The 15,581-nt window shown below is 43.7% G+C and overlaps 1 protein-coding gene across 1 annotated transcript; it reads left to right on the top strand.

The window, feature by feature from the left end:
* Positions 1 to 5,941: 5,941 nt before the first annotated feature.
* Positions 5,942 to 14,569, top strand: DDX20 (DEAD-box helicase 20). The gene is made up of 12 exons (XM_084756023.1): positions 5,942 to 6,190; positions 6,385 to 6,735; positions 7,107 to 7,201; positions 8,794 to 8,962; positions 9,347 to 9,461; positions 9,573 to 9,715; positions 9,847 to 9,985; positions 10,074 to 10,132; positions 11,524 to 11,606; positions 11,933 to 12,038; positions 12,144 to 12,245; positions 13,052 to 14,569. The coding sequence occupies exons 2-12, from the start codon at positions 6,435 to 6,437 to the stop codon at positions 14,236 to 14,238; spliced, it is 2,499 nt and encodes an 832-aa protein (XP_084612149.1). The 5' UTR covers positions 5,942 to 6,190; positions 6,385 to 6,434; the 3' UTR covers positions 14,239 to 14,569.
* Positions 14,570 to 15,581: the final 1,012 nt, after the last annotated feature.

Below are 15,581 nucleotides of genomic sequence, written 5' to 3'. Positions count from 1 at the left end.
CGTGTAGGAGTGGAGCAGCGCTTTGGGGGACACCCCTTTTTTGAAAAGAGGGCTTCTGGGGCTGGAGAGATGGCTCAGCAGTTAAAAGCTCTTGTCCTTGCAGAGGCTCTACATGGTGGCTCACAGCTGTCTATAACTCAACTCTCAGGACAATGGGCACACATGTGGTGCATCCACACGCGTGCAAGCAGAACAATCACAATCACAAAACAAAACAAATGTAAGTGGTGGGGCGGGTGTATGTCTCTGTGTGTGTGTGTGTGTGTGTGTGTGTGTGTTGGAATCGGGCACAATGACCTCTAGTCTTCTATTTTGACACTTCCTTCACCTCAATGCCTGGACTGCAGACGTGATGGGTGGAGCTGGAGCAATCATTTTGTTAGCCAGACAGAAGCTTGGGTGCCTGGGGGCTTCGTGGATTTCAGTCAGGAGACATTAAGAATTTTGTTCTGGGTGGAGGAGATAGGTAAGGGTCAGTGCCATAGAGAAGGCTGGAGGCTGACACAGTCCACCCACCAGTTGTAAGCGCTACCCTCATGTCGCACCTGCTTAGCACACAATTGCTTGCTTTTACGGTTTTACTTGTAGCACTCAAAATATTAAGACAAGGTTGCTGCAAAAATTCAACTCCTGAGGGATTTTGTTTTTGTTTTTAAATATAAATAACACAATTTAATCCCAATAACCGAACAGCAATATTTATATCTGTAAAGCATCAAAACAACAAGTGTACTAAAAGAATGCCAACAACACTGTAAAATGTGATTTTTTTTTTTTTTTTGAAAAGTGGCCTCTGGTGGGGGAGAGCCAGGTTCTTTGACAGTGATTAGAATGAGTTTTACAGAAATACTGCTATGGGTACAAGGTCCAAGAACTTTCAGGCAGAAGGTGTCAGGCAGTCAATGTTTCCTGGGTCTACCAAAAGCCAGAGGCTGGCGCTGGGGAGGAGAGCTTAGAGCGACAAAATTCTTTGAGGAGTTGACAGTTTATTTATTGTGAGACACAGAGATGTAAACAGATAGACCACACCAGGGGTGGGATCAGGTCTGTGTCTTAGCGTGCAGTTTGGGGTGGGTGGGTGGGAGGACTTTAGAGGAGCAGAATCTGAAGCTGGACCCCAACAACCTAAGAAGCGTTTGGAAGCATCTCTGACCTTCCGTTCTCTCCGTTCATCTCCACTCCTCGCGTGAAGCGCACGGTGGGGATTTTCACACTGTCAGCACTATTTGCCCCAAATCTATGATAGTCCTAGTCATTCTTGGACCTGCTGGGGGAAGAGCCTGGACCCCTTCCCTACCTCCCTGATGGCAGACACCCCCTGTGACTACTAGAAAGCCTGGCACTTTTTGCCCTCGCTTTTGAGGACTTCTCCTAGCACCTTGTCTATGAGCCAGCACTGGTCACAGGCCTCCTCAGTCCACTTCTTCTGCTGGAAGTCATCCTTGTCCCAGACCCTGTTCTGTTCTGTCCACTCACTTCCTGTCTGGAGCTGTGGAGGTCATTTCAGGCTCCTGTAAATCTCAGGAAAATCCTTTAGGTAGAGGGTCCTGGGTATCTTTATGCCCAGGCCTGAGACTAGAGCCATGTGGCCTTGGAATGATGCCTTCTTAGTGTTCTATTTCCCTTTTTACAAAACAGTTTCAACTAAAATAGAATTACGTCAATTTCCCCCTTCCCTCTTTACCCTCTGCCCCCTCCCAAGTCCTTTCTCTCAAAATTCTTCCACACTTCCCACTCTCAAAGTGATAACCTTTTTATTATTGTTATACACACACACATATATGTACATATATCTTTGCAAAAATATATAAACATAACCTACTGAGTCTGTTTTTGTTGCTTGTGTGTACATGGTTTCAGGGCTGACCACTTTGTATCAAATAACCAATACGGGGCTCATCTCTGGGAAAGGCAAATTCTCTGTCTTTTATCCCCTTTTCTAGGGATGGGGCCCTGTGAGATATCCCCACTTCTGCGTTAGCATGCCTACGGATACCGACATTGTTCTGATCTCGTTTGCATAGCCATTCTTAGGGGAGACTATTTCACAGCAGACTGCTCGGAATACTGCCTCTCATAACCTTCCTCTTGTGTGATGTTCTCTGAGCCCTAGATGCGGGAACTGTGCAGCAGCCGTTTCCACCTGGGATGGGCTAGTCCACTGGGTCTCTCTGTTGTGTCCAGTTGTGGTTTCCCACAGTGGCCTTCATTTGCTATAAAGAGAAGGTGCTGCTCCTCCTCCTCCCCGCCCTTCCTCCTCTGGTTTTATAGACAGATTTTCTCTGTGTAACCCTGGCTGTCCTGGAGCTCACTCTGTAGACCGGGCTGGCCTCCAATTCATAGGGATCCACCTGCCTCCGCCTCCCGAGTGCTGGGATCAAAGGCGTGCACCCCCACCACCAGGCTAAGAGAAGCTTCTTTGATAAGGGCTGAAAGGTATATTTATCTGTGAGTGTGAGACTAAGACTTAAAATGTAGTTAGGAATTATGCTGGTCTAGCAAAGAGGCAGTAGTAGATTCTCTTCTAAGATCCATGACCTCACTAGCCTGGGAATATTGGGCTAGGTTTCTAGAACCGGGTGTAATTTTTTTCCTGTTGAGCGGGCCATCAGTCCAATTAGACAGCTGCCGGTTACCACCAGGATATGAGTGCCACTAACTGTGCCTTTATGGATGTCTTGCCACAATGCTGTTGTTATTCATAGGTGTTTAAGATGGGTACCTGTCTTACCTTCTTTAACGGTAAAATGGAGATGATAGTATCCATCTCGTGGGATTGTGATTTCCCCACAAGAATATGAGCTAAATAAATGTTAGCTGTCACCACTGCCATCACCACCATGCTCATGTCATTCGTCACCATCATAATCGTCCTCCATCAACAGTAAGATGAACAGCACTGTCATCTCTGTTCCTTTTACTTTTTCTATTTGCTTTGCTCCTCTGTCCATCTACAGAGCATCCTACTAAAATGAACTGTTTATAGGACCCTATTTCCCTGCTTTGCTTTCTGGGATTACAATCCCGAAGCACAGGGCAGAGACTGCATAGTTGAAGACAAAAAGTAATGATTCTTTTAAAGACATGATCAATGATCCTTTCCAGCCATGTATTTATTCTGTAGCCCAGGCTGGTATAGAACTCACTACGTAGCCTGTGCTGGTCGCAAGCTGATCTCCTGCCTCAGCTTCTCAAGTGCTGGACTAGAAAGCCATGCTCCTTTGCCTAGTTGCATTTATCCAGCTGTTTCATCACCAATTCAAGCTGCTCAAACAGTTAACCTCATTTTTATGGTTAAAAAAAAATACATTCAAAATACCTTTTATTCTGAAAATAACAAATAATATCAAAATAAATGAATACTCAAAACCTCTCCTTCTGCTTCCTAGGGAGTAAATGCCTTTATTAATATAGTATGCATTACTTCGGGTATTTTTTTATACACATTTAAAAAATCAGAGTACTATATATACTATAATAGTAGAATAAAAAACTCTGTGTGTGTATGTGTGTGTGTGTGTGTGTGTAGGTATGTGTGTGTGTATGTGTGTGTGTGTGTGTGTAGGTATGTGTGTGTGTGTGTGTGTGTGTGTGTGTGTGTGTGTGTGTGTAGGTATGTGGATGTGTGTTTGCCTACAACAGCATGTAGGTGGAGGTCGGAGGATAACTCTTAGGAGTCAGTTCTCTCCTTCCACCATGTTGGTCTGTGCATGGAACTCAAGCAGCCAGGCTTGGGAGCACGCACCTTTACCCCATGAGCCATCTTCTGTAATAGTAGAAACCTTTTGTTTTTGTGGTCAAAACACCAAATTTAGTATCACGGTCATTTTTAGATGTGCAGTTCAAGTATCCGGTAGAGTTGCATTGATGTGAACCAGCATCCCCCACACCTTTTGCCCTGTGAATCCCAAGCTCTGCACCCATCAAACAACAAGTCTTCTCTGCTCTTGTCCCTACTCCTGCTAACAACCGTCCTACTTTCTATACCTGTGAATGGATTCGCTGAGCCACCTCACACAAATGGATGCACACAGGAGATACCCTTCTCTAACTGGCTTACTTCACTAGGTGTAAGGGCCTCAAGGTTCACTTATTTTGTAGCATTTGTCAGACTCTCCTTCCTTTATAAGGCTGCTTACCATCCCACTGTAAATCCCACGCTTTATTTATCCTTTCATTACCTTAAAAAGACTCTTGTTTCTAATGATGCAGTGAACACGAGTGGGCAAATATTTTGAAGAGAGAAAAGAAATGTATGGTTAGCAACTTGAATTACCAGGAGATGGGCCTTTGAGCAGCCCCACAGGCAACTATCTCTGTTCGGCTAATTGAAGACCCATCTTAATGTGGGCGGGGCCATACTCCCTGCAAGGTATCCCGGCATGAATAAAATGGAGGAAGCAGCTTCACGCTAGCTAGCGAGCCCTCATGGGCCTCTGATTCTGGAAAGTGGATGTCACGTGACCAGCCGCTTCAAGCTCCCGCTGCCTGATTTTCCCACCCTAATGGGCTATACCTTGAACTGTGACCCAGAAAAATAAAACTTTTGCTTTTGTCAGAGTATTCTGTCACAGCAACAAGAAAAGAAACTAAGAAAGGAAGGAAGAAGTGAGGACTGAGTCACTCTTTGACTGGGAATGTGGTTAAATAGTAAGGTGTTTGTTTAGTATGCCAGAGTTATGGGTTCATGAACAGAGAAAATCGTTTCCGCGCCTCTGGAGTGTGTGGTCTGGACAGAGAGGATTCTGGGTAGGAAGGCCAATCTGCAAGCGTTTTGCAATAGGGTGACCAAAAGACCAAGGTAGATACGATAGAGATTGAAAAGGAGCGGATGAAACATTTGGAGACAGAACTGCCAGTGAATTATTAAAAAGAGGATGAGGGCAATCTCAGATTTGTAAACTGTTGATTAGGTGGAAGGAAGATGTGGGCAGCAAGAGCAAGCTTGTGATCGTTAGTTAGCGCTGCCCGTGTTAGCGCTTCCTTCATACAGACAGCGGATGCTTGTTGAGTAGTTTGTGAATTTCTTAGCAAACAGCATTCATCTTCAGGTCCTCTGAGTGAGATTTCAATGTCAAAGATAACCCTACACAGTTGGGATGTGGGGACGTCAGTACGTGTATGGGAAACAAGCCCAGAATTATAACTTAAGGACAAATGAAGCTTGTAATGGGTCAACTGGAGATTTAGAATCAACTAAGAGACAAAACTCAGCGTAGGTCTGTGCAAGCATTTCCAGAGATGATCTGGATGGCGGCACCATCTTATCTGGATGGAGGCCTAGATTGCATAGAGAAAACAAGTGGACCGCCAGGATTCACATCTCTTTTTGATGGCTGATACAATGGGCTTTGTGGATCTCCCCGTGATGGATTAATTGTAAGCCAAAATAAAATGTGCCTTAGTCTTTTGTTAGTCCTTTTATTACAGCAACGAGAAAAGCAATGCAGATAGAAAGCATGCTTAAATTTGGAAGCCGGGCGGTGGTGGCGCACGCCTTTAATCCCAGCACTCGAGAGGCAGAAGCAGGTGGATCATTGTGAGTTCGAAGCCAGCCTGGTCTACAAAGTCCAGGACAGCCAAGGCCACACAGAGAAACCCTGTCTCGAAAAAAACAAAACAAAATTGGAAGCACGACGAAAACATTGTTTTAAAAGCTCATTCCAAAACCATTGTTATTTAACATGTGTCAGATTTTGTACAAGTCAGACTAGTTTTCTGTCCTCACGGAAACAAACATTTTAGGTGGTTGTATCATGAAGAAAGTGTGACTGTGTATGGTGGCACACACCTGTCATCATCATCAATCAGCATCAGCATCAGCCTCCAACCAACAAAGCTAATCAAACTAAACCATCAAAAGAGGGGATAGAGATGGGAATAATGGGAAAGGCCAGGGGGCAGAGAGTTGTGCAAGCGTGGTAAACCCCTTCTTGCTGTGTTCTGGGGGCGCTGTCTGTGGCCACTGAGGGAGAGTGGAAAAGCGTGCGGAGAGCGAAGACTTCGGCATGGCCGCAGCGGAGCTCGACCTAGCCATCCGACCCTGGTCGTGGCTCAGACCGCCCGCCTAGCTGCGTCACAAAGCGCGCCGTGAGCGCCGGATTCCGGAGCAGCTCCGCAGTCGTCCGTCTTAGCCCCGGGAGGCGGGCGGCGCCCACCGCGGGCACGCGACGCCCTCTGCAGGCCGCAGGTGGCAACATCCTGGTAGCCTAATCTTCCCTCGCTCCTCCGGCCTCTTCCTCAGGCTAATTTTTTTTTTTTTTAAATCCCCACCCAAAGTGTCAGCCCCCGACTTCCGTTCCTCCCCTCCACTTCCCCGCCAGGTGTGTCCGTGTCTTCTCCGGGAAAGTGACAATAAAGTTTTTTTCCTCTTCTCGCTCCCAGGAGCCCCGCCTCCAACTCTAAATATCGCGAGATCTGGAGGCGCGGCTACCATGGCGGCGGCGTTTGAAGCTCCGGCGGCCTTGGCGACCGCGGAATCCGCTATGGCGGCGGAGCGTGCGGCGGCGCCGGTCCAGGCTGCGGAGCCGACTCCCGGCTCCCCGTGGAGCCTGCGGACCGCTCACGACCTCGGCGGGCCGCAGACGCGTACCGGGGACGTAGTGCTGGCGGAGCCCGCGGACTTCGAGTCGCTGCTGCTGTCGCGGCCCGTCCTGGAGGGGCTGCGGGCGGCCGGCTTCGAGAGGCCCTCTCCGGTGCAGCTCAAGGCCATCCCGCTGGGGCGCTGCGGGCTCGGTGAGGACCCGGGCCCAGGTGGGGCAGGGAGCGGCGGGGTCCCCGGAGAGCCACGGGTCCGCGCCATCGTGGGGGCTCGGCAAGGCTCTAGGCGCGCAGTTGGATTTGAAGATACTTAAGACTTTTGTAGCACGGAGTCCCAAGTTGGAGAAGATCAAAGGGAGAGAGAGAGATTCGGGGACCAAGGGGTTGGAGAATTGGTTCAGGGGTTTAAGAGATTCAGGGATGAAGCACGCTTCCGGGGCATTTTAGAGTCAACTAAAACACAGGTGACAACTAGGTAGTCACCTAGGTAGGAGAGGAACTGGTCACTTCTCTGATCCCAGTGAACCTAGCTAATTATATTTACCTATTTATTTTTCCTTCCTTAGATTTAATCGTTCAAGCTAAGTCTGGCACCGGGAAAACTTGTGTATTCTCCACCATTGCCCTGGACTCCCTTATTCTTGAAAACTATAGTACTCAGGTGAGTTTAAGGATGGGGGGGAGGGGAGGGGGGTGTTATACACGTGGACTCATCGAGAGTCAAGAACAGCTAATAGCCCCTCCAGATGGTTGGATGAAGGGGAGCCAAGCCACACGAAAATTACAGAAATAAGCCAGATAGTAATGTCGTTCGTTGAGTTGTGGCCAAGAATATCATTATTTGGAGTTAGACCTAGAAGTTTTGGTTCCTTGTTTTGTTTGTTTTTCAAGACAGGGTTTCTCTCTGTAGCCTTGGATGCCCTGGACTCATTCATAGAAAATAGCCTGGCCGCAAACTCTTGAGATCCGTATGACTCTGCCTGCCTGAATGCTGGGATTACAAGTGTTTGCCACGATGCCCGCAAATTTCAGGCGATTCTTAAAGCCATGTGTATGTATTGTATTGAGCTCTCATTTTCTAGGTTGCCTCAGAATGGTTTTAATCCCACACAAATTAGTAGGAGATAGGGGTTTCGGGGATCATTCATTCTTCAAAATTATTTGTTTAGCCAGCATTACAATATTATAGATAAATACTACACTAGGCAGGAGGGATTAAACAGTGAATTACATGTGGCCCTCACACTGCCTTCTGGAGTGTCGTAGCCATGGCTGACTTTCAGAGCTCAAGAGGTGGTTATTATGATGGAGCTTCAGTAGTGGTTTTTAAAACGCAGGAGTCCTGTATTTGTTGTGTGAGAACCTCGTTGAGCTCTATATGCACCAAATCCTGGGAGATACTAAATATACTTCTTAAGAACAGTGTCTAGTCTGCCTGCAATTTAGAGTGTTTGAGAGTTTTGGCTTGTGATACTTGGCAGCAGACCAAATCCCACAACCTAAGTAAAATTCATATTTCTAGCTAAAGGCTTTATATTATTAAAAGTATACACACATGTGTTAAATGTGTGTGTGTGTGTGTGTGTGTGTGTTTTGTGTGTCAAAAGTAACACTAATAACAATTTTTTATAATTAGGGAAATTCATAAAAAAAGAATACACCCCCCCATCCCAAATCTGTGGTTGTGTACCCAAAGTTAAGGGACTTTTTAAAAAAATACTTTTATTTCCTAGTCTTCTTAAAAAAATTTTTTAGCAGTATTTTCTGCTCTAGTAGATATATTACAATGGGTACTGTGTATGGGTCTGAAGGCCTTGGAACCCTTGGCATTAGCTTTGAGATAGATTCCTCTTAAAATATATTTAGCCGGGCTGTAGTGACACAGGATTTTAATCCCAGCACTCACAGAAATCTATCTGCTTCTGCTTCCCCAGTGCTGGGGCTAAAGGAGTGTGTCACCACACCTGGCCTAGTAGGTTCTTAATAATGGCTAACTGAATAAAATAATGGAATGTTTTCTCTTGTCTTAAAACTTATATTTTAAGCCTGTCATAGTGGCTCCAGAGGCAGTGGCATCAGAACTCTGTGGGTTCGATGCCAGCCTAGTTACACAGAGAAACTCTGTCTCAAAAAACAAACAAACAAACAAACAAACCAAAGTCATTTTTTAAAATGAAAAATATTGCATCATACAATGAATGTATCATGCAAATGTATTTCTGTGACTTGTTAATGTTTTTCAATTTATTTTAGATTTTGATATTGGCTCCCACAAGAGAAATTGCTGTTCAGATCCATTCTGTCATCACAGCCATTGGAATAAAAATGGAAGGGTTAGAATGCCATGTTTTTATTGGAGGCACTCCGTTATCACAAGACAAAACCAGACTTAAAAAGTGTCACATTGCTGTTGGATCTCCTGGTAAGTTATTAGCATCTGTGGTAGCTGAAGTTGTGGAGGACGGAACAGTGAATGCGATGACGGGTACGTGGGAGGGGGTCTTTGATGTTGGGGTAATTCCCTTCACTACAAATGAGGCGCACACATGGCTGGGTGATCAGCAGAAGCCGCGTTCTAAAGACTGTCTGTTTTCCATATTTACTGCTGATGAAAAGTAAGGGGGAAAAGAATGGGTGTAGGCAAGGTGAGAATTTACAGTTACTAAGATTGTGAGTTAGAATGTGATTGTACACTGTGAGGAAACTGAGCAATAAAACATGTGGATAACACAGTACAGCATCGCTGAGGTTTGTGCAGATTTGTGTGTCATAAATATTTCAGGTTTGTTGTTTTCCTGGCATACAGGCAGAATTAAACAGCTCATCGAACTTGACTACCTGAATCCGGGCAGTATCCGACTCTTTATTCTTGATGAAGCAGATAAGCTTTTAGAAGAAGGCAGTTTCCAGGAGCAAATAAAGTAAGAAAACTAACCCGAATATAAAAATGTTCCAAAGTGTTTACCTTTAGCTTTTCCAGGTCGTGTGTGCTGTCTGCATAGTTTTTATGTATGCTTGCCTGTGTTTTATAGTTGGATTTATTCTTCGTTACCTGCCAGTAAACAGATGTTGGCAGTATCTGCTACTTATCCTGAAGTTTTGGCTAATGCTTTGACAAGGTATATGAGAGATCCCACTTTTGTAAGATTGAATCCCAGTGATCCAAGTCTCATAGGTATGTATAGACTTTACATTGTTAGTGACATCCTGGAGCTTTGCCTTGCCTAATGGGCTATTACTATGTCATAGTTGTGTTGGAATTTACCAGATGTGTTTGTTCTAATGGGACTCCTGGCCTCTTTATAGGTTTGAAGCAGTATTACCAGGTTGTCAGTTCTCACCCTTTGGCTCATAAGATTTTTGAGGAAAAGACTCAGCACTTACAGGAGCTTTTCAGTAAAATCCCATTTAATCAGGCCTTGGTGTTTTCTAATCTGCACAGCAGGTAATACAACGTAATCTGGGGAATTTAGAAAATAAGACAATGGGCATGGTGCAGTAGGTGAAAGTTGTAACTCTTTCTTTTCTTGTAGAGCTCAACATTTGGCTGATATCCTTTCTTCTAAAGGGTTTCCTACTGAATGCATCTCAGGCAAGCTCATTTGTTTTTGTTTAATATAGTGCCTTGAAGTCTTCCATGTCAAGAGAGAAAAACATCACTTCTCGAATTGTTTTGAGAGTGTGAGATTGCACTCCTAATAAAGGAAATTTAGGTTTATTTTTCATTGGAATTTGATGTTAGTCTCCTGGGTTTTTGGGATTTTGTACCTTTTGTTTTAAAGGAATAATTTGGTCAGTAGTAACAATTTTGAAAATCAGTGATCAGAAATACTTAAATTTTTAATTAAAATCTGAGTTATATTTGCAAACAAAACAAACTTGATCTTTATTGTGTTAAGACATTTTTGTCTCTTCCTTTAATCAAATCATTATTAAAACATTAAAAGTTAAGCAGGGTATGCTGTTGCACATATGCTAGAGGCTGAGGCAGCAAGGCCATATGTGGCTATGTTAAGTTTTAGGCCAGTATGGGCTGCATAGCAAGACCCTGTCCTAGAAAACAAACATGTTAAGACTTGCTTAGTTCTGATCTCCTCTGCCCCCCACCCTTACACTCGGCCTTTTTATATGCAAGTGCCCTCCTGTTGAGCTATACCACTGGGCCTTGAATTCACTGAGTGGTCTGTGTGGAAGGCAAAAGTGATTCACTTCACCCATAGAGCTTATTAATTGCTTATTAGTAGAAAAGGTTTAAAGGAATTTTTGAATTTTATTATATGTTGTAGTATAGTTTTTAATTTGTGAACTAGAACATGCTCAGATGAGAAACTGGGAGACTGTTTCCTAATGGGCTGATAGCTTAACTCTGTATCACATTTCAAAACCAGATTTGTGGGCTGTAGAGAGGATTCAAGTGTTAAAAACACTTCCTGTGCAGTCCCAGCCCCCACATAATAAGCCAAGCGTTCTGGTTGCTAGGGGTCTGGTGGTGCCTCTCCTAGCTTCTGTGTGCATAGTGACGTGCACCCGCAGAGCCAAGTGTACATTCACAGACCTTACAGATTTGTAAATAGTTGTGAAGAACATTTTTTTACTACGGATTTGTTGTTAGACTTTGTAATATTGCCATTTAAAATTGATTTTGGAATTTTAAATTGATTGCTTAAACCATACTTTGAAAAATAGTGACTTTAGATTTTAGCACTCAAATTTGCAGAGGACAGAATTAACTGGTTGATGTATTTCTTTAAAGCATTAAGACTAGGAATTATGATTCTTTCTAATTGTGTACTTGATAAATATATCTTAGCTTAAGTTGGTGTTGCTGTTTTTTGATGTGTTCTTACCGAGTCTAGTCTGGCCTGGAACTCTGGCTCTTTCTGTCTCAACCTCTTGAGCATTAGGATGACAGATGGCAAGCATGTACCACCATACTGGCTTGTCAGGTGTTTTAAAGTGACTTTTTTGGGGGGTTCTTTTTAGGTAACATGAATCAGAGTCAGCGCCTTGATGCTATGGCTAAACTGAAGCAGTTTCACTGCAGAGTCCTCATTTCTACAGATTTGGTAAAGCTCCTGCTCGGTTTGGGTGACTGTTGGTCTGGACGTGTGTTGTTACCAGGTTGCTGTCCTATTTAGTTCATGTAGGTGTACCTAGATGGTACCAGAGATAGGAGTATCTTTCCAGTTCTGGGGAAAGTGCCTTCTTAAAAGTGTCTTTAGTGTTTAGTATTTGTTTTGAAATAGCTTAGTCCTCGATTGTCATTAGAAATAGACCTCTTTTTTTCTCTGACTCCTAAATATTTTCCTGTTTCAAATTTGGGTTTTGGTTATACCAGAAGAGCATAGTGTGCATTGGTAGCCATGCTCTAATTAATACAATTTTCTTCAAGACTTCACGTGGGATTGATGCAGAGAAGGTGAATCTAGTCGTAAATCTGGATGTACCATTAGACTGGGAGACGTACATGCATCGGATTGGCAGAGCTGGCCGTTTTGGTAAGGAAAGAGGAAGCTTAGTGCTTCAGCAGGAAGACGGATGGGAAAGATACTTGGACTGCTGTTTCTGGGGAAATGAGTTGCTATGTCACTCCTTACTTTTAGGTACTTTGGGACTGACAGTGACCTACTGCTGTAGGGGGGAAGAAGAAAATATGATGATGAAAATTGCTCAGAAATGTAACATCAACCTTCTTCCTTTACCAGGTAACTGTTTCTGTTTCCTTTTGACATTCTTTTTTGTTTGTTTTGTTTTTCTTTTTCTTTTTCTGTTTTTCGAGACAAGGTCTCTCTGTGTTAGCCTTGGCTGTCCTGGACTCGCTTTGTAGACCAGACTGGGATTAAAGGCTTGTACCACCATGCCTGGCGTTGATATTCTTTTATTAGTATTTATTTTGAGGCAGGAGATCTCTATGTAGTTCTGGCTGTCCTGGAACTCATTATGTAGACCAGGTTGGCTTTGAACACACAGAGATCTGCCTCCCGAATGCTGGGATTAAAAGTGTGCACCACTGTGGTCGACTCCCATGTGAGTCAAAAGTTTTGACAGTCTTACAATTATAGTGATGATATGCGTAATAATTGAAATAATGCATAGTACTATTGTGTCTACTATATATGTGTTATTCCTTTACTTCTCACCATAGGCTTGTGAGGTACACAGTGCTGCTAGCTAATCTGTCTCTTCTGGGTTAGGATGTTTCAGTATACCTTCACATGTAGGTGAAGAAAAAGTGCTAACAACTGACATGTAGAAAAGATTGTAAGCTAATTACTTGACACATGAGAAATATTCTGCTGTATTAGACCCAAAGTTATAGGCTTCATAGTTTTTATTTATTTTTGAGACAGAGTCTTACTATGTAGCCTTGGCTGGCCTGGTACATGATACATAGACCAGGCTGGCCTCTAATTCACAAAGATTCACCTGCCTCTACCCCCAGAGTGCTGATTAAAGATGTACACCACCATGCCTGGGCTGAGAATTTTAATTCTTGTTTCCTTTTCTATAGATCCTATTCCTCCTGGACTGATGGAAGAATGCTTGAATTGGGATGTGGAAGTTAAAGCTGCGATGCATACTTACAGCTCACCAAGTATACCTACCCAGTCCCCCAAAAAGCAAGGTCAAAAACTAGAGAGAGCCTTCCAGACTCCGAGAACTCCTGGTAACCAAATGCCTTCCCCCAGAAATACTTCTGTATCTGCACTATCAGCCAGATCAAAACACAGTAACAAACAAAAGCTTTCTGTGAAAAGCCACTCAGAGTGTGGGATCATAGAAAAGGCAGTTCCACCGCAAGAGTTGGGCCCTACCCCACAAGTGGAAGAGCATGTTAAGAATTCTGTTCAGACCTCTGTGGATGACTCCTCCAGTAACAGCCAGCATCAGACCAAAGATGCCTCACCTGGGTCACTCCCTAAAATTCCTTGTCTGTCTTCTTTCAAAGTCCATCAGCCATGTACTTTGACTTTTGCAGAACTGGTAGAGGATTATGAACACTATATTAAAGAGGGGTTAGAGAAACCTGTGGAAATTATCCGGCACTACACGGGACCTGGGGCTCAGACTGTTAATCCTCAGAATGGTTTCATGAGAAATAAAGTCTCTGAAGCTAGGGCACAGATGTTGGTGAGTAGCAGCCAGTCTGGAGACTCAGAGAGTGACAGCGATTCATGCAGCTCAAGGACTTCTTCCCAGAGCAAAGGCAATAAGTCTTATTTGGAAGGCTCTTCTGATACTCAGTTGAAAGACCACCGCGAATGTACTCCTGTGGGTGGCCCGCTCTCTGTGGGTGGCCCTCTGTCTGTGGAACAAGTTCTGAATGGAAATGATAGCCCAACTCAAGTGCAGTATCAAGAATCTCCTGAAACCCAGGTGAAGACAAGGCATAAAGAAGGAGCTAACCAAAGATCTAAGCAGAGTCGGAGAAACCCGCCACGGCGCTCCTCTTACCGAGCACAGACAGAACTCCAGGAAGACAGGCGGTATGACTGTCACAGGGAAACAAATGCAAGTTTTTCTGATACCTACCAGGATTATGAGGAGTACTGGAGAGCATATTACAGGGCCTGGCAAGAATATTACGCTGCTGCTTCCCACTCATATTATTGGAATGCTCAGAGGCATCCGAGTTGGATGGCTGCCTATCATATGAATACAGTTTATCTACAAGAAATGATGCGTGGTAACCAGTGATGGTAGACTGTGCCTCAGATAATACTGTCAACAGATAATTGGAATTGATTTCTTCTAGAACAAGTGAGGTATGGTGGCATTTTGGAGGAACTTGAGAGGACCTGAGGCTTTCTACTGGGACACAACTATTTTTCAGATTATTGTGACTTAGCCCAGGAATATTCATTTTTCAATTTCATCAGATTTGCATTTGCAAGAGAATTTTTAGAACTTGGATTTAAATGACCCCCAAAGTGCCACTTCATGTAGGCTGTCCCCAGAAGAAACCTTTAAAAAGGACATATCTACCACTCCTTACTTAAAAAAAATAAAAGCTAAAATTTGAATGTAATATCAGTTTATTCTGTGGAGTTCCTTACAAAAGGATTGCACTACATTTCTATATTGCATTCTCATGGAAATTTTGTCATTGTAGATCTTTGAGGTTCAGGCAGCAAAGAGTCTTTTAATGTTCTTTGCTTCTAGTGGTAGTTTTGTTAGCATGGAAAGAGATTTAGGTGAATGTGTCAAATGCTTTCTGTTCATCTTCCTGATGAAGCTGTGAAGGTTGCCCTCATTTCACTTGTTGGTTAAGTAGGTCCTCGTCATCCATGGCTACCTTCTGCTCTTGTAAGGGGTAGCTCATCCTTGTTTCTTGTTTTCTAAAAAAAAATCACTTAGAAGCCATAGTTAGGTTGACCCCAGAACATTTCTCATTCCTTACGTGCCATTGTGAACAGAATTTCAAAGGCCCATAGGTCCTCTGAAGTGCATCTATGCACCCCAGGTTGGGATTTGACCTGAGTTGCACAGATGCCAACCTACTACCTCTGCTGGTAGGCTAATGGAAAGTTCTGGCTCTTAGTGTTCCGTGTTTGATGGAAGATGAGTTCATTCTGTTCTCACTCTTCCATATATATTATGTCCTAATCTTTCCTCCTTTTTCTGTTTTTTGTTTTTGTTTTTGTTTGTTGAATGCTGTGATCTAAGGAGAGCTATCATTTTTCTGAGATGGTGCCTCTGAAGTTATGATTTAGAAAAGTTATAATTAGAGATTAAGTGTTCTTTTATCACTAAATTTTTCGGTCTGGGATCTTGCTGTGAACTGGTTCACATTAGGTGAGAGAAGCCCTTATGTCCAGAGAAATCTATTCACTTTAAAAGAGGAACATTGTGTGGAAAGACCAGTCCCACTGTGGATGGCACCATTCTCTAGGTGAAGGGGCTTTTGAACTGCACAAGAGTCAAGTTGATCTAAGTACGAACACTCAACCAGCTGAGACTCTGCATTACCTTCTCAATGCTCTTGATTGTGGATGCGATGTGACTAGCTGCTTGAAGCTTCGGCCTTGGCATTCCCAAAA

The sequence above is a fragment of the Acomys minous genome (genome assembly GCF_964271855.1).
Source record: "Acomys minous genome assembly, chromosome: 14".
Lineage (NCBI taxonomy): Eukaryota > Metazoa > Chordata > Mammalia > Rodentia > Muridae > Acomys > Acomys minous.
Note: the sequence above shows the minus strand (reverse complement) of the source record. Positions and strands in the feature narration are given on the sequence as shown.

What these genes read in the sequence shown, in the direction of transcription:
- DDX20 (XM_084756023.1), top strand. Translation starts at nt 6,435, where the DNA reads ATGGCGGCGGCGTTTGAAGCTCCGGCGGCCTTGGCGACCGCGGAATCC. An exon ending in AGTTTCCAGGAGCAAATAAA is followed by an intron (nt 9,462 to 9,572) that starts GTAAGAAAACTA and finishes TGTGTTTTATAG; the next exon opens with TTGGATTTATTCTTCGTTAC. An exon ending in TCCTCATTTCTACAGATTTG is followed by an intron (nt 11,607 to 11,932) that starts GTAAAGCTCCTG and finishes ATTTTCTTCAAG; the next exon opens with ACTTCACGTGGGATTGATGC.